Source organism: Pyxicephalus adspersus, chromosome 1, assembly GCF_032062135.1.
Source record: "Pyxicephalus adspersus chromosome 1, UCB_Pads_2.0, whole genome shotgun sequence".
NCBI lineage: Eukaryota > Metazoa > Chordata > Amphibia > Anura > Pyxicephalidae > Pyxicephalus > Pyxicephalus adspersus.
In genome coordinates, this window is record NC_092858.1 from 142,728,373 (window position 1) to 142,747,455 (window position 19,083).

The 19,083-nt window shown below is 37.0% G+C and overlaps 1 protein-coding gene across 1 annotated transcript in view; it reads right to left on the reverse strand.

Moving 5' to 3' along the window:
* COL26A1 (collagen type XXVI alpha 1 chain) overlaps nt 1-4,976 on the reverse strand; it is a 216,355-nt gene extending 211,379 nt beyond the window's left edge. Inside the window, exon 1 of the mRNA XM_072429704.1 lies at nt 4,698-4,976. Within this exon, the coding sequence (XP_072285805.1) occupies nt 4,698-4,870 (173 nt within the window). The 5' untranslated portion in view covers nt 4,871-4,976. The remainder of the gene's footprint in view (nt 1-4,697) is intronic.
* Nucleotides 4,977-19,083: the final 14,107 nt, after the last annotated feature.

Below are 19,083 nucleotides of genomic sequence, written 5' to 3' on the forward strand. Positions count from 1 at the left end.
TATGTTAATGTGACTGTATGGGAGAACCATTTGACATTGAAAACATGCAGTCTTACAAATGTCTGAGACAACATTACAAACATGACATCATTTCCTCCAAGCTGCCCTTCCCACAGGAAATTCTTTATGGACTAAACAATTAAAGGCATTTCAAAAAGGTACCTTAGAGTCCCAATTGGCATAACCACACTTTTTAAACTTGGAATGACACTGAATATTGTGATCTCACTGTGATTCAATAACATGTACGTTAAGGGACTGGACATCACCATAAATCAGAACGGTCAGGTTTAACATAAACCTTTGCTATAATTCATCCCCTGATATTTCAAAGTGACTGCTCAATATACTGCTATCTACACTTTGACATTGTCTGGTAACCTGCTTTGTTGTTTTATATAATGACCCTTTTTGTCCCCAGAGGTTATTGATGTCTAGATGCCCCAGTCAAATTTAAAAGCTTCAGGAAGAGTCTGTTAACTTGACTAATTTGTATAGCTAAATGATTTTTATATTACAATAAGACATATGAGGCTTTTTCCATATAAGTTTTTTCTAAAGTGTTACATTTTTTTACATTGGATTCAGTTTGCAAAAGTGTGAATAATTTTTTACTCCCAATTCATATATTTTCAAGTCTAATGTGTGTCAAATTGAGTGCAATGTGTAATTTCTGGGTAAAAATTGGGTGAATCTTGGGTGAAAACATTTATAAATAGACTACTATGTTTTTATTAATTTCATTGGTGATCAGTAGTGTTGGTGTTCGAATTTGGGTTGTCCTTATATTCGACCCGAATATGGCTGTTCGATTTCAGATAGACCCGACCCGAAAAACAAGGGATTCGACGGCGCAAATTTGTGTGTAAAAAATGTGTTAAAAAAAAAATTAATGGTAAAGTAATTTATTGAATGTGTGTGATTTGTGTAACTAACTTTTATTTTTTACAGGTTATCCCACAATGACAGAATGATTCCCACCGCTGCACAGCCGTGGGAATCCTCCTGTCAGTGTGGGATCCCCGGGCACTAGAGGTTAAATGGGGACAAGTCTCCCCATTCATCACCTCCAGTGCTCTGTGATTGGCTAAGGAAAGGTAAACTCTAATCAAAGCTCAAGCATCATCAGGATTTTCCTTTCCCCAGCCAATCACAGAGCACTAGGGGTGAATGAATAGGGAGACTTGTTCTCATTTAAGCTCTAGTGCCAGGGATCTTCTCAATGAATGCGGCCATGGCTAGTGTGCAATCCCGGCGGCACTAGAGGTTAATTACCTCTAGTGCCGGGGCCGGCCGCATTCATTGTCAACAGTGTACGATCCCTGGCACTAGAGGTTAAATGGGGAAAAGTCTCCCCATTCAAAACCTCTAGTGCTCTCTTATTGGCTGAGGAAAGCTTTCAGCTCCGCTCCCCTGATTGCTCTTACAGTTCTTCACAGTCCCTAAAAATAACCCGAATTCTCCCACCATTGACTTTAATGGTGTTTGAATTCAGCATTCGATCATCGAACAGTATCTCCCCATTCGTTTGAGTTGCTGTCGAATCGAATTAAGATATTCGACCAACACTAGTGATCAGATTTTTTACTTCTTTTAGTTCCTTATTAAAAGTGATGATACAGTTTGTCTTACATTTCTTAAACTCAAATAAAGGCCACACTTTTTTTATTCAGTTTTGGATATATTAGGGATCTTTTTTATGCTAACAGTATCTCAATGTCTCAGGATAATTACATTTCCTTCCTGTCCAATAAGATGACACAACAAGAAATAAGAGGAAACCTCTTCAAAATATGGGAAACCCCTCTTGGCTATTGTCCCAATGGGAAGACTCTCCTCTATTCCATAGTTACAGAATAAGTCAGGTTGAAAAAAGACATAAGTCCATCAAGTTCAACCACTAGGGAAATAAACATATCCCAGATATAAAACCTCATGGTGTAGGCACCCACAATTATCCCTATCTAGAAGATAATGGTCACCAGGACATATAGAGAGAGAGAATATCACCAGTGGAGACACAGACAGCAAGAAAACCTAGGAGTTATTGCAATTTCATACTCTATCCAAAACATAAAAAAAAAATATATAGATTTATATACGGTTTAGGAATGAAGCCAAGAATACTGTAACTTCATTTTAAGCGAAAGCAGGTGGAATTATAATATATGAAAAGCATTACTTGCCTTGTTCTATTTACCCTACTACACAAGCCTTCAATTGAAGAAGGTCTGCCCCAATATAGAAAAAAGGTAAAAAGCAGAATAGGAATCTGTGCTTGCTTTCCCCTACAACTGTGAACTAAAGGAAGTGACTATTGTTTCCTGCTGTGGTGATTGGAAGGAGGTTGTAGGGTCAGAGGAAGGACAAAGAGCAAATACCACCTGCTATAGGTAGCAGCTGGATTACAGAGCTCCTAATATTCCACTTGTCTCTAATTTACACAATATTTCCCAGCTGTACAATTCTACTGACTTTGTATTTATTTAAAGTGGTACTAAACTTAATGATTAAACAATTGTGAGCAAGAAGGTCCTTGTTATAGAAGAGACAGGTGATATCCCATCTGCAATAAAATAAACTTACCTGCCTGCTCACAATTGTTTACTTTCACTCCTCTGTCCTTGCTGTGATACGAGTGCCGCCATCTTGACCTCTTCCAGTTTCTTGTTTTTTGTCCATCTTGATTGGCCAGGCTATAATGATCCAACTCCAATAAATTCCAGTTTTCAGAGGTATTCTTGCACTGTACAGTTAGCTGTGTGGGTAGCAGTCCCTAAAGCCTGTTTGTTCTGTAATAATGAACTTTCCAGTTCACATTTTTTCTCTCCTTGGTTTAGTTCTAATTTAAATTTGTTTCCTTGGTAGATACATGTATAAAGAATGAAAAGTAATAGTGTCTCCTGATAGCACCCCTTCTCCCTTTTTCAGATCTATGCTACCTGATCTACCCATTCTGGCGGAAGCTCTTTGCTCCTCTGGGTATGGAGAAACATAAAACCTTCCCCTCAATTTGCCAGATCTGAACACTATTACCTGCAGGACCAGCAATGTCATTCCTCCAGGTAAGCTTCGACAACATCCAACACCAAAGCTAACATAGGGTGGATGACTGCAGTTGGAGGAGCCAATGACAAATGGTGAATACTTTGTTTCTGCTTGCTTAATCATGCTTTGCAAATTATATCAGTTAGTTGCATCCATTGCTCTAATATAAGCTCAAGCCCTTGTGCAAAAGATCTAAGTAAATGTTATACCAGTGCTGCACAATATGTTGGCACTTTTTAGTAATAATAACAAATATTATATATATTATTGTTATTTTATTATTAATATTAGCATGCCAATAATGCACAGCCACATTAGTCATACTCTGTATAATAATATTTTTTGTAATATAATGCATTAAAATAATACCTGGTGAACCGACCATGAAGGCCCTTCTCCAGGCACTTCCTGTTATGGTGTGACAACTGCCATTTGTGCTACTGCATTGTCACCCCGTCACATCTGCCACTGGTTAAGTCTAAAAACAGCTGTGCTGATTGTTTAGGAAAGCTCCTATTAGAATTAGACACATGTGCTAAAGAAAAGCTATGGCCATTATTTACCATGAGTCTGGTCCCTTAAGCTCAACTGTACAATTTCAAGTGCTCAATTCCAAATTACAGCAAATTAAATTTAGCTGGACATTAGCTCTTTAAATACATATACTAAAAAAAACTCATGTGACATAAACAGGATACATTATTTCTGAGTGGTACTGTAACCCTCCAAATTAATATGATACAAATCTAATATACCTGTGAACAGCAGAATGTCCTATCCTGTCCACAACAACACTACCCCCTGCTGGCCCAAGAGAGAACCACACAATGAAGTCAGCTATCCAGATGTGGAGTACTGCTTTCTCAGCAATGAATTTAAGACATTGGAGTTCAAATGGGTTCATGATCTACAAGATCACACCACTAAGAGTAGCTTGGGAAAATCTATCTTTGTTAAAACTGAGAAATTAAGATTTAGAGAAGCCAAAGGAGCCTGATAACATGCATATTAAAATGCTATGCTATAAAGCTTGAGAAATTGTATGTCCTGTTCACATGGCCCTGTTACATTGCATCTTTACTCCAACATTACTGTAATTGTCAAAAAATATACTCATATAATGCAGGAGGATCTAAACAGACATTCAGAAACTTTGTGTTAGTAAAAATGAGCATGCAAAATGTAAAGCCTGCAGTTTTGTTTTAAATATTTTATGAAGATACAACAAAGTCAAGATAAGTTAATATGACGTATAAAATATTGTGCTTTTCTAGACAGAAGTGCTGATATAGGAATACACCCAGTCTCATCTTGCAGAAGAGGAGGGAATTACCTTAAAAATGTCCAAATATCCAGATATCTAATCAACTTTTTTGAAACAGTGTGCATGCCATTGAGTGACCCATGATGGATAAGAATAAACTTTGAACAGCAAATTTCCTCCATGCATGAAATGTTTGTACAGTCCATTGTGCAAAGCAGAACAATTGTTAGGTTACAGTTTGAATCAATATGGGCAGTGGGTACATTATATTTTCCCTTGAAAAGGAAATTTCATTCATATAACAAGCCAAATGACAAGAACATGTAATTTCAATTTTAAAAAAATAAAGGAAAATGTCTTTGATATGCAGAACACTTGGACTTACCTGCGATTTGTGTAACTGGTACTTGCGGATGCTGCGTTTTGATCAGGGTAGTTGTGCTGCAGAGTGGATGCTGGGAATTGGTACAAGAACCCAGTGCCACAGGTAAATCCGAACAGACTGGAGGACCACAGCAAAACCAAAGGGTATTTCATCTTCATGGATGGGGGAATCATCTCAATGCCAAAAGTCAATCCAGCAGCAATGTAATGGAGTCTAAGGTACAAGAGCCCAAAAAGTTTTGCAGAGCTGGACTGAGCACACAGGAACTGGCTGCTCAAGGCATTCTCTGAACTGAAGTCCTTTAAATTTGGTGAGTTTGCTCATTGAAAAAGTGGGCTGTAACACAATCACAGTGTATATTCCTAGCACCATCTAGTGGAATGCATGCACAAGGTTCTGTATTAAAACCAGAGATCAATTAATGCTTAAAATAGAGCAGCAAGGTTTAGGTTTGCCATGTTATACATGTGGTGTAAAGCAAATTAAGTCAATATGTGGCATGACATTGCTAAAAGAAAAGGAGGTACATGCTACAAGATGTAAAATGGCATTACATTACATCACAAGTAGAACCAATTAGAAAAAATTAGAGTAGAAAAAGAGCAGCATGTGTATATGCATAGACTACTGAACAAAAGTTTGAAATACCTTTGTTTTTAAAGAAGTATCTTCTGGTATTTTGTGGGGTAAAAAATCAAAATGGATCTAACTAGGACAGAAAATGAAGTGGAAGGATTGTCAGTACAAATATACAAAAGGTTGAATATATCAGAGCATGCTTTTTAGGAAAGAATAACCTTGTAGGTTCTCATTTGTATACTCTGGACTCTGGCTTTAAAGGAAGTATCCTATATGCAAAAAAAAAAGGCTGAAGTGCATGTAAACGCAAAATAGATTGTAATGCAATCAAGTTATATGCTTTTTATTAATATACCCATTTTACATTTTTATCTTTTGTAGCCACTGTACATAAATGTGCTCCAGAGATGACTGTATACTAAATCTCAAGATAAGTTTCCTAACAGTGATAACAGTGGACTAAGCCTGTGTAGTGTGTTGAAGCTCAGAAGTGTGACAGCGTGACAATGCAAGAACACAAATGAGAGAAAAAGTTGCAATCAATAAAAGGAAATGTCTTATTAAAGCATACCTATACTCAGAATTTTCACTTTACACTTTAAGGGGTAGAGAACCCTTTTATGTAGGGTAAAAATTCTGTTTTTTTTTTTGTTGGTTTTTTAAGTGCAACACCCTTTAAAAAAAAAAAAAAGGTGCAGCACTGCCCCCAATTCTCGGCCACCTATGCAGTCGAGAATGAATGGGAGCCCTCTTGTATGCGCAGTGAGATTGGCAAATTTTTTTTTCATCCTACATCACCCAATCTCGCGCCTGGGTCGGGTGACGTGGGATGAAGAACCCGGAAGAGAAGACGAAGATGGCGGCGCCCAGAGCGCTGGTTCTAAGACGGTTGTTGGGATGACGCGGGACCAGATGCCGGACAGCCCGGGAGTGATCGGTCTGCCCTGCAGGATTAAAGGTAAGTGTGGGGTTTTTTGTTTTCAGTATAGTTCCTCTTTAACACAGACCTTCTTTGCAGGATAACTAGGTATTATCTCAATGAAAACTGCATGTATCAAATGAATGAAAGTTATTTTTAAAACACAATAACATGATTTTTGTGATTGGGTGATTTGCTCCACAAATGTGTGTTTGCTATAGAGTCTAAAATCATTGGTGTGCTTATAATGAGAACATGATTTTCTGTATTGTGATTAAACATAAATAAAAAAGTTTAGGGTAAATATTGATTCCATAAAAGGTGATTAAATAAATCGTTACAAACTGTTTGACATCCATATGATCAGTCTCAGGGCGCATCAGTGTTCAGCATTAGCACTAAACAGGGCTTTATTGTGCAATGCAACACATAGGAGTGAATTGCTGATAATAGTAAAATCAATAAAGAGTACATTGTGCTAGGACCTTTACCGTATGCATTACACATCAGTGTACAATTCCATAGATACAGGGATTAGCAGATTACTCTTTCTCTCTCCCTGTTTATTCTAAAGGCCAGGTTTACCAACAAATGTGTGACAAATTATGATTGCTGAGGATGCATTTAACCCTTTTCACTGCTGTCCCTGGAAATATTATGATGCAAGAGATAAACTTGGTACGCTAATTTTTCATTACAAACATTTTGTGTAGTACACATGATACTCTATTGAACCCAGGATTGGTGAGCCCAGTACAGCTTTCCGTTTTTAATCATTTCAATGTGACCATGTGCATGTCTCCTATAAATATGTTATTGCTTTTCCACCTCCACATCAATAGTTTTCAATGTAATAATGCTAAGATGTTTTTTGGCTTGATGCAATTTTGGCTTATTATTATGATAGTACAGCATTTTTATAGGTGTTTGCCCAGTGAAAACTATAAGGATAAGGTTTAGGTTTCTGGGGTAAGAATTTAATTTAAGAGTTACAAATAATGGTTTGGTTTGTCAGTAGGTTTAGTTTTTGGGTAGATTTGGGATTACATCTAGGGTTTAAATTTATATTTAGGGATTAGGTTAAGGATTAGTTTGTTTTGGGTTGAGTACATTAAGTGATATGCTTAGGCGGTTAGTTACTTTAAGGGTCAGGAGTTGATGTTAGGGCTTAAAATTGTTGTTTTCTATTAACATTTCTGAATTGTAAAATTACTGTTTTTAGTGGTTTCTGTTTAAATTTAATTGGTGTTTTAAGTTTGTCCAGGAGCCTTAGTGATATCACATATTGCAGTCATTATTTTGTTAGTACCTTTAAGGAAGATGCAGAAATTGAGTTGGCTACAGGACAGAGATTGCTCTGGGACCATTTAGAGATAAAACTGACCTCGAGGTCTTTCTGAAGAGTAAAAATAAACAAACATACTGCATCTAAATTTACCAAGTTAAATATAAATGAGAATCAAAACAAGCGCACTCCCTTCCTCTATTTGCCTAAGCATTTTATAGTATTTAGGCTGTAGACAGGGACTAAACTTTGGGGAAGGAAGTAGCTTGTTGGCACGCAACACTCAGAGTCTAATTTAACTCATTGTTGATATGACCTAATAGCTAACTTTTGTACAAGTAGGAATAATTTATTATAATATATAGTAAAATCCTATTTTTTTTATATCCTGAACTATATAATTCCCTGTGCTGTGAACATTGGGAAAGACGCTCATGGCATTGTAAACATTGATTAATTTTAATTTAGTTTGACTGTACTGTATGTTGTAGAGTAGGGATGAGGGAACCAATGTATTGGAGCAAATACAGTTGCTCTACTCCGAGATGGAATTCACCATCACCCGGTAATAGGATTTAACAGGAAACCTCATATATGATTGGCCTGTATTGGTAAAAGTGAAATCCCGTTTGGATTTTGCTGGCTGCCATCAAGTGCAGTGGCCCATTCTGCTTCTGGTAGTGGAAGGTAGCTGCCATTTGGCCAATAGAATATGGGATGACTTTAGGATATGACTTTAGGAGATAATCACAAGGACAAGTGACAGGGAGGTAGGATGGTATGTTTGTAATAGTGCTTGCTATTTCTGTATATGTAACAAATGCCAGCCTAATGACAGATAAAGTTGTTTCTCATTCAAATCAGATTAATTTCAGGTTATTATTGCTATAATTATTATTTTTTTTAAATATATTGCTATAATTATTATTATTATTTTAATAATAATAATTGCTACTTCATTTCCACTTCAGGCACCAATACAATCAAATACATTTTACTCTTCCTAAACACATGAGCACAGAAAGAATTTACCTGTAATTTATTTTGTGTTATATTTCCATTGTAAAGTGGTATCAAAAGTTCAAACAATCGTTATCAACAATGGCCCTGATATATTAAAGCTCTCCCAGGCTGGAGAGCATACACTTTCATCAGTGAATCTAGGTGATCCAGCAAACCTGGAATGGATTTCTTCAAAGCTATTTACTAGCAAATGTTTTGAATCCTGGACCAGATCTATTCCAATGTGCCCTTCACTTGAAACTGCAGTCTTCTGAGACTTATCTGTGACTGTTGGTATGACCATTCCAGTCATTCCATTTTCCAGTATTTCTCCAACTTAGGCAAAATAACACCTTTAGTGTGTTTAGTCTAATCTTGTGCATTCGTGTTATTAATTCTTTCTCTAGTTTAACTGTCCAGATGAAGGAAAACAAGTACTAATAGTGTAAATCCAACCATATCAACATTACATTAAAGTGCTCACAATCAAAGTTCACGGGAGTACTATGTAAGCCAGAAAATCTCCCTGTGATTATATTACCAGCAAGATATACTACTGACCTTCTATGAGTCTTATAAGTTTTATGACCTCTTATAAGTCAGTAGTGTGAAAGAAATACACCAAACAATTTAACTAACAAATACCAGTCTAAAAATAATTTTCTTTAATTTGATTGAGCAAGCACTAACATACAGACTATGGTGGGCAGGAGTGTTAAGGGCTAGGAAAAAGTGGCAATGAGGCCCCTAGGCCAAGGTTGAGTACCAAGGTTTTATAGAATATGTGGTGGTATTTGCTTTGCACTCTGCAGTCCATAGGCCGAGCAGAAAATTCTTTTACTATGAATTTTTTTTTTTTGTACAAAAAGTCTTACTAAATTATTGTATTATTGTAACACAGTAATAAAATAGGGAGGACATATTATGTAGCTCTTCCTGTTACTAGCCATAGTCATGTCACTAGATCATATCATCCCTATCATAGTCATATCATATCATATCATATCATAGTCCCTATCATAGTCATATGTCATTACCACAATCTAAGGTCTAGTTTAGGGGGAAGCCAATTAATTAAACTGCGTGTTTTTTGGAATGTGGAAGGAAACCAGAGTACCCAGGGGAAAGCCATGCAAACACAGGGAGAGTCTGCAAACTCCATGCAGATAGTGTCCTCCAAGATTTGAACCTGGGACCTAGCGCTGCAAAGGCCATAGTGCTAACCACTGAGTAGACAACCCTTCTAAATAAAGTAAATATGTTGGTTTTTTTTTAAGTGCAACACCCTTTTTTTAAACAAACAGATGCCACACTGCAATAAGTCTTAATGAGAGTGCAGAGTCTCCCGGGATAACTATGTCATGCATACCCGGAGACTCAGGCTGCTCTTTCTGTGCATGCCCAATCTTTCCACTAAGGGAAAAGAGATTCCGATGTCATGCATACTCAGTGAGATTGGCTCTTTTTTTCCCCTTCACACCTGCGCAGTGTGAGATCGGGTGATGTAGCAGGAAGAAGATGGAAGAGAAGATAGAAGATGGCGGCGCCCAGTGTTCCTTCACCGCCACAAACAGAAATCCCAGGACGACGCAGGAGTGGATCGTTAGAAGGACCAGTGCCATCAAACTATCTGCTAGATTAAAGTTAATTGTAATTTTTTTTGGTTTTAGTTTAGTTCCCCTTTAAAGTAAGTACTAACCCCACCAAGCCATCTACTTTGTTCATCTGCTTTACACATCTGCTTTAATGGTATAGTGGATCATTTTTTTAATCCAGGCATTGACATGCAGGATCAGTATTGGAACTCTCCTTTGCAATTAACTTGAACTTCTTTATAAATCTATAAATAAAGTAGTGGGAGGAAGTGCCATCGTGCACTAATTTTTGAAAAACAACACGTTTTCTATTGATAGTAGTGGACAGCTGCCTGTAAATGAAAGCCTATAAATACAACAATGCATAAGCAATATTAGTACAGAACTTTTGTAAGTACTTTAATTTATTTAAATAGGGTATTACAGAAAACAATGAACAATTACCATTTATTGTTTTTAATTTATTGCTACCATTTAGGCATCAACTACCCACGAATAGCAGCAGGACACGGCTCTTTCTTTACAAGCTAAATGTTTTGTTGAATATTGGAATTCTCAGAAGAAAGAATCCTAGAGGGCCATGTAGGGCAGAGCCCACCCAACCACCCATGCAAAGCCAATGAGGAGCAGCAAAATAAACAAAGCTATTCTTCAACTTTCTCATCCGCCTCAACATATAAAGTAAAAACAAAAGCATCAACCAAAATTATGAAAAGAACATAAACAATGACTTTGATGTTATGAAATGTGATGAACATGCAATAGAATGATTTTTATGTAAAAATATGGAGATATGTTACACAGAATAAGATCAACATCAATAGGATTTGGAGCCCTTGGGATATTTACATGAGAGGAGATCCTTTAATCTATATGTAAAGTATAGCATACTGCATGTGTAATCATCTGTAGTCTCTTCTGAACAAGTTTTAAGTGACTGTAAAAAGCTGAATACACAATTTTATGTTGTGATTTTATCAGACTGTATCTGATAGTGACAGTGTCAGTTCAATGCCAGGGGTGAACTGTTAAGTTAAAAAAAGAAACCAGAAAATCACTAAATACTGTTTTTTATAAATTACCTTTTCTGTAATTTATTGTGTTCTGAATTAGGATATTTACAGAATGCACAAACTGGATATTATGTGAGCCTAAAGCTGCAATCTGCTGTCCTCTGAATGTCTTTCTGAAGCCTTCCATTTAGTTATATGTATAAAATACTTAAGCCAGCCATAGACAAGAACATGCAGACACTATCTGTTGTTTGGAACCCCTTTGGCTTTTATGAATGCCAGCACAATCTGACATTCCTCAAGAGTTTGCAGCAATTCTCTGAACATGTGTGTTCACATAAGGTGGCCATTTGTGCTTGGACTAATTTGAAAGGCATGGGGAGATATACTGCACACACTTCCGGTGCCAATTTATCAGGAAGACCAGTCAAGGTGTTTTAAAATATCTGGATCTCTAGTGTCACTGAGAAGACTCAACCAATAATGTCCATGGGAAAATCATAGATGGTCATGTTGAGAGAACTAATGTCTAATGTTACTTAATGTCTCAGGCTCAGAGTGGTTGATAATGTAAAAAGAGAACTCCCCAGCTACTGATACATTCTCCATGTTCTCCACCATTCAATCAATTCATGCAATACTCTCTTTTGGATAGCACTCGCACAGTGTTAATAAACCCTGAGTTTAGGTAATTTGATGATCTTTTTAAATCCCTTCCTATTCTCATCTGCAACCTTTTAATTTTGGCAAGATAACTCCATATACATTAACATAGAAAACACTAGACCTGGGAAAATATAGCTAAAGAATTAAACAAGATCCAACAGAAAGCTCCCTAAGGATGTTCTTGTTATTGCCACCTAATATAAAACACCTAATTTCTCATCATTTCACAGATTTCAATTGGTGGTAAATGTAGGGGGTCTGCTTTTTCCTTTTGACAAATCTGTATTTTCATTTATTTAGAATATTTTCAATTATGTATAAGTATTGTATGTGTTTTATTATGTTAAAACTCACCTTTTTACATAAAGGTATTTTGGTTTAAAAAACTGAAAGCATAAACTTTATACAGGCTTTTATGGTAGGCTATTTTGCCACCCCTTCACCAGCTTTACAGATTTCACATTACCAATGACCTTGCACATCTCTTGCTCTTGGTTGGACCTGACCCCTATAAAAAGTCACTGATGATACATCTAATTAATACTGCTGGGGTGGTTGTCCCATAGTTTTGGAAAACTCCATCTTAGATTGGTGTAAAGACCTAAATTCTATATGCAATATCTAAATATACGAGGTCTATTGATTAAAAAACAAGACTGTGTTTATATTTTTTAAACAAAGCAGTGAGAACTGATTATGAGCACTTACCATGAAAATTTAAACTTACGCAAACATTCATGACAAACGACGCCACTCTCTGCTGTTTAGTTTGTTGCCATTCAACATTTAATGCATTTGTGTTCCCCTCATGTGCAGAAATCATGAAAAGTTGACCAACACGTCAATTTAAATATTTAAAAAAGTGCCGCCAAAAAAATTGAACTGACATTCTGCAGCAACTTGCGGTGGACCCGAACCCTTTTCAAAAATTCATCAACGAATCCTGGATCTTCCAGTATGATCCAGAAACAAAACGTCAGTCAATGCACTGGAAACACCTTCATCGCCAAGAATTGTTTTTTGACAAGGGCATAATTTTGACAGAATGGTTTCCAAAAGGCACAACAGTGAACCAACATCATTTTAAGGAAATTTTGACAAAGCTGAGAGAAAGAATCATGTGGCGAAATGATTTCATTCCTCATCAGCTTCTTCTCACACAGCACTTTCTGTTAAACAGTTTTTGACCGACAAACACATTGCTACACTGGAACATCCTCCATATTTACCAAATTTGTTACCTTCTGACTTTTTTTCCCCTGGTGTATATTTAAGCACACCCCTTCCCTTAAGGATCAAGATGAAAATTTCTGATGTACTTGGTACCCCTGGTTTATCTGTCCATATACAGAACAATACAACATTCACATGGTCTAATCCTATTTAGCATTTCCACCCCCTTAGATTTTTTGTAAACAATAATTCAGCCTGATGTGGCTCATTTGAAAACTGGAATGGAATTTTCTCCCCCTTTTCCTTATCTGCTTCCTTCCCTTAGTATGTTTACTGCCCTTTTAACTTTTTGACCCTAATCTCCATTCATCGCACAGATTTTCCTGGTCTGATCTTGATCTGTGCTGCCAATCAGCATTACTGAATGTAAGGGTACAGACAAAAATCACAATTCACTGTAATAGCACCTAAAGGTATTTTTAAAGTGACTGCCACTAAAAAAAAAAAAAGTGCCGAAAATGGCTTTCTAATAAAGGGTAAATCCCTAATTCGTTTATGTCACTGAACATTACACTATTGGAAAGAAATCGCTTTTCAGAAACCAAAAATGTCAGCCTCCATACAAACGTCAGCCAAGAGGTATCTTCAATAGAGCAATGTCTGTAGGTATAGGCATTAGGAGAAGTAAGTAACGGCTCATCTTTACAGAAACATATTTTTTTGGCACTTTTTAGTTATAGTGACATAGTTGCTTTGGTCATGCTACCATCCAACTATATAATCATAAGTCATTTTAGCATGCCTTAGATGGCTTTGCATTTTATTGAATTAGAACCATAATGTGGCATTGAATTGGGTGTTGTATTCACTTTATATATTTCTGTCAATCAGAAAAAGTATTTCTGTTTTGTGATTTCACCAGCTACAACAATTTAATCTTAAATAGGCGGGTATTCTGCATGTATAAGACATCTACACAGATCCTTCTTGGGTGATTGCTTGTCTAAGTTCAAAGCTGCGGGTCACAACACACTTACAAAACATGTCTGCAGACTGACTTATGGAAACAATTTTTATACAGGCATTCTGCTGAATAAACCATTTTCTTCACTGGTCCCACGAGTGCTCTTAGTAGAGGAATGCAATGTTTAGAATCCTATTTAACATTGTATGGTAAATATTATCTACTTATTACTTTACTGTTTTGCCCTCTTTATGTGTTTAGATCTTTAAAAAAGTTTAGTCGCTCTCAAAGCTTCCCCTTTGGCTCATGATGATGATTTATGGCTGTAAAGTTTGGGCTGATTTATTCCAATATGTATCACCTGAGTCACAATGTGCGCCCCTATGATTTTTTGACACAATGTGCACCTCCCACATCTGATTCTGCTTAGTAGAACCCACACAATCTGTAAATCCTTCTGTTTTGATAGCTGTTGTTCTGACTCGGTGCCAAACTTGAAAAAGTCATGCTCAATTTTCACAAGTTCTGCTGTAATTCTTTTGTTTGTTCTTTTCTTTTCTGTACCAAATGATAAAAAAGGCAGACATCAAGGTACTATTGTACTTGGTGAATTGTAGGACAAGATCACAAAATACTATTTTAATGGAAAAATTCTGCCTTTAATCACGAAAGTTGAAGACTTCTGTTTGATGATATGATTGAAGCTGATAAGGTACCAGAAGGAGACAATAAATATCAAAAGCATCCAGAAGTAAATTGGTAACATTATATGAAGTGAAAGGAAGATGAATTCTGTTTGAGATTTAGGAAGATAAAATTGGGAAAATACCCCACGCAGTAAAAAAAAAGTTATGTGTACGTGTACGTACAGTATATTCATATGTAGCTTTATATATAACTATATATAGTATATGAAATTATAAAATTACCAGTTTTGACACTCGGCTATCTGATTTTGCTCTCTGAAGTGTAAAGGGGGACTTTGGTTGGAAAACAAGATCTTCCTAAAATGAAATAAAAATATGAGGGTAAAACGGTGGTTTTTGTTCCAACCTCAGGATAGTTGTAAGGGCTTTGTAATCTTCAGGAAAAAAAAAACAATCTTAGGACCTTTGTTCCCAATCTATGAAAATGCAAAACCCCATTGACCTGAAGCTGGTCAAAGGCAGATCAGAATAAGATCAGTTTCATATCCTTTTATTCTCATAAGCATCTCAAACCAATGAAAAAATAATCTTAATTAGACCTTTTACATTAAAGCAAAACTAAGCATCTTGGCCAAATTTGACAGCGGCAGTGATCAGTTTTCAAAGTGAGACTTTTGCTCAATTATTTCTCATATTGCAGGGACAGGAAAACTTTTAGCTTATCTCCAGAAGTTAAACCTAAACCAAGAAAACAAAAAACCTCCAGGATGTAATACTATTTGACAAATAACTAACTATGTGACTCCTGGTGGCTTTTTGCCATGTAGCTTAGAGCTCAGCTCTGTGGAGCATTACTGCACACACAGGAAGCCGCCTGGGGGTTACATCATTTGATCAGTGAGGGGCATTGACATCTCTGTGGAAGCCCACCAGGAAGCTAGCAGTGAAGATGATGGCGCCCAGCGTTGCAGCAATGACAGGCTATGGACCCGTCATCACTGCAAGGCAACAGCGCAGGGTATGTGCCATAATTATGCATTATCTATATTATGGCAGAAACTCTTCACCCACCAACGAGTTGAGTTCCACTTTAGGTGAACATGTTACTTTGCCCTGCATAATCAAATACTGGTTAATTTTAAGATAAACAAAGTGGAATTTCTGAAGGTTTCCTTGTTTGCATTTGTTTTAGTCAAGCAGTGACTGTGTCAACAAATACTTCATGTGCTTAGCTATATGTTTATGTGACCTGCAGATACCAGGAAAAGGTATCCTCACAAGGAGGAACTCTATAAAGAGATCATTACGTCTGTTTACAGGTGTTATGAATCATACGTATGAATCATACGTTTACACACCTCCATTTTCCCCCATCTCCCGACAGATGGATGTAAGAGTTGCGTGTGGGCTTTTTACATTTGCTGACTATATTTGAGAGGCGAGAGACATAAACATACTGTTAAGGAAAAGTATTACAAATAATTTTAGAATTGTGGTTATGTTGCTGTACTTTAGTATGTTTATCCATTTATATTTTATAAATATTTATTGACATTTATATACATGTAATGTGAGTCTTAGACTAATCTTCACAGCATTATATATTGAGTGTCAGAGTACTTAATGTCAGTGCACCAACTGCATACAACAGAATAATTTGTTTATAATTGTTATGGAGTATACATTTCAGATAAAATCAATTGTTTATTCATTGGGATTCTATAACCAGCAAACATTTCAAAGTTAAACTAAGACTACAACACTATAGTACATCATGCAAAGGAGATCCTGTTCTGTTGTTATCTAGATACAGAACATTTTTTTGGGGAACAGCTGAGACATTTATAATGCAAAACCAAAAAGTGGCAGATTTGACCAGTTGCGTATGGCTTGTTTCCAACAGTGTGTTACGTTAACACACAATTGTATGCAGAAACACACACATTAACTTGGGGCACAGCAACACACAACACAATGGGTCTGATTTATTAAAGCTCTCCAAGGATACAAGGAGAGGATACAATTTCATCATCAAAGCTGGGTAATCCAGCAAACCTGGAATGGATCTGGTCCAGGATTCAAAACATTTGCAGTCATAGCAAGGGGCTTTGATGAAATTCATTCCACGCCCATTGTGTTGGTGTGCTGAATTGCCATTTATTCCTAATTGTGCCCTAAACTTTTAAAACTGTAGCATTCACAATTTATGACTGTCATTTGCTGCATTGGAAAGTCCATTCCAATTTATGGGCTACCCTAACATACAAGCAAAAAATATTTTAGAAATTCCGGGATGTAAAAGTTTTTGCAAAGTTTTTAAAGAGACATGCAAAAGAAGGGAAATGGGGGTGCAGAACCTGCATTGAGCAGTGATATGCATAGGCATGCTTGGAAGGTAATATCATGGACAGCATTTTTTTTTTTAAGAACTAATGTACATGTTTATTGAAGCGCCAATACAATAAATGGTTCCCATTATTGGATGTATAAGCTGACAAACACACTGTTTTTGAAGGGGGGAAAAAATTTCCACATAGGCAGCCAATACTGGAAGTTGCCAGGCAAAACCAAAAAGATGGCATATTAGGAAACAGGCTGCTGGTAAGGTAAATTGTTTCTTCTATTACAGATATGTAATAACACATAAAATGGCACTGTGCTGCCAGGGTCACTTTCACATTGTGGTATTGTTTTGCATTGTGTTTAGGCAGCTCAAATATTTTGAATAGGCCATCACTGTACAGATTTTAGGGTTCAATCTGCGTTTTGTTGTATTACAAATTTTTTGTGTTAAAGTTGAACCAAATCCACATTACTCACTTGTGTGTGCGCAACACAGCTTTTTGCCAGATACCCAGAGCAATCACTCAGGTAGGAGGAATCATTGCACAGGGGACATTGTCTGTCTCTTTCTGCAATAATGACCTGCCTGATTGTGTGTTATTAAAAGTGGATACTTTGTTACTGCGTTAAGGCATTTACCACTTTCATCATGACCTGACAAATGCATGTGAAAGTGGCAAAAGTAATGGCTCTGCAACATACTTTTTATGAGTTCAGGAGGATCAAAACTTTACGGTGCATTAACCAATGCATGTCAATATGCATTATTCTGCGCTCCTATGTACTCTGTCATGAAGCTACCATTGCTGAAATATTTCTGTAGAAAGCTGATTACCTGAATGTAAAGCTGATTTTCTGGTGTTGATAGTTCTAGTGACACAACAATAAAACAAGTAAGCACAAAACAAATTTGTGACAATTAGCTGAACACCTGAGCTGTATACTCATTCTGGGTCAGTGATTCACTTCTCAGGATAGAAGATGAAGCCGAGAAAAATGGAGGTCAGATACTGTGCTCCTGAACCCATGGAAGTGTGAGCCGTTGTTAAGTAAGTGAGGAATAGCTGTAATTAGTATTTTTTAGATCCAGGTTAGAAATGACAATTTATGTATTCTTTCAGTGACAGGTCAGCTTTAAGAATGAATGATATCACACCACACTAGCAAAAAGCAATGGCAATGACAATGAACTAATATATACAATGGCAAGTGTGTATACACAGTGGCAATGTGTGTAATACTGCAACGCCACAGCCTTAGGTCTCCTCTGTATTGTGGAAACACATGCATTACCACAACCTGTAGCAACACACAGGACAGACATTTGCACGCTGGGTTACCATTCATTCAGTCACACGCCGCATACACAACATGCAGCACAACATGCACAATGCATTGCCGTGCCTTTGTTAAGTGTAGCTTGCATACAATATTGTGCTATGTGGTGTATTGAATGAATGGGCTATGGACACAGCACATAACAAAACACACTAACAAACCCCTATGTAATGTACAGCGCTGCGTAATATGTTGGTGCTATATCAATCCTGTTTAATAATAATAATCAGGGGGTTAGGCCTCATTACGTGTGGTGCTGGTCACTGCTTGTCACATAGCGTGTGATACACAAGGACATCAGATACTTCATAGAGAGCAATGTCTGTGCCTCCACTTATTCTTTGCATTATTACAACACATTGCAGCTCACATTTCTGTCCGTTGTCATACGTTACCCCAGTCAGTGTGTAATGGACAGCCACGCAGGTATAACGCATTGCAGCTGCACTTTTTTTTTGCATTACCACAACACATACATGTGCATGGGCCCTCATGATAAACTTTACAGGCTTGCCACCTCTTAATCACATGAGCTGCAATGCAATGTATAGGTATGAAGGGGGGAACATTTAAAAAAAAATATAGAGAATATGAAAGCAGAAATTTAACATTCAATTCCAAATGTCATCAATGTCCAAATTTTCTGGTCAAGGCATTATAAAATTAGGTGTAGCATTCCATCCAGTCCCCATGTCTCCAGTACATAACACTGCATGGAGGCAAAGATCCCTACAGCTTAATACCTAGCCTGCAGTACTGCAGCTTGACCGCTGTGCGTCGAATGTGCGAGTGAGAAGTAGAAGGCCCGCGTAATATACATGTCATTTTCTCGAAAGTGCAACAACCAATCAGAACAGAGGAG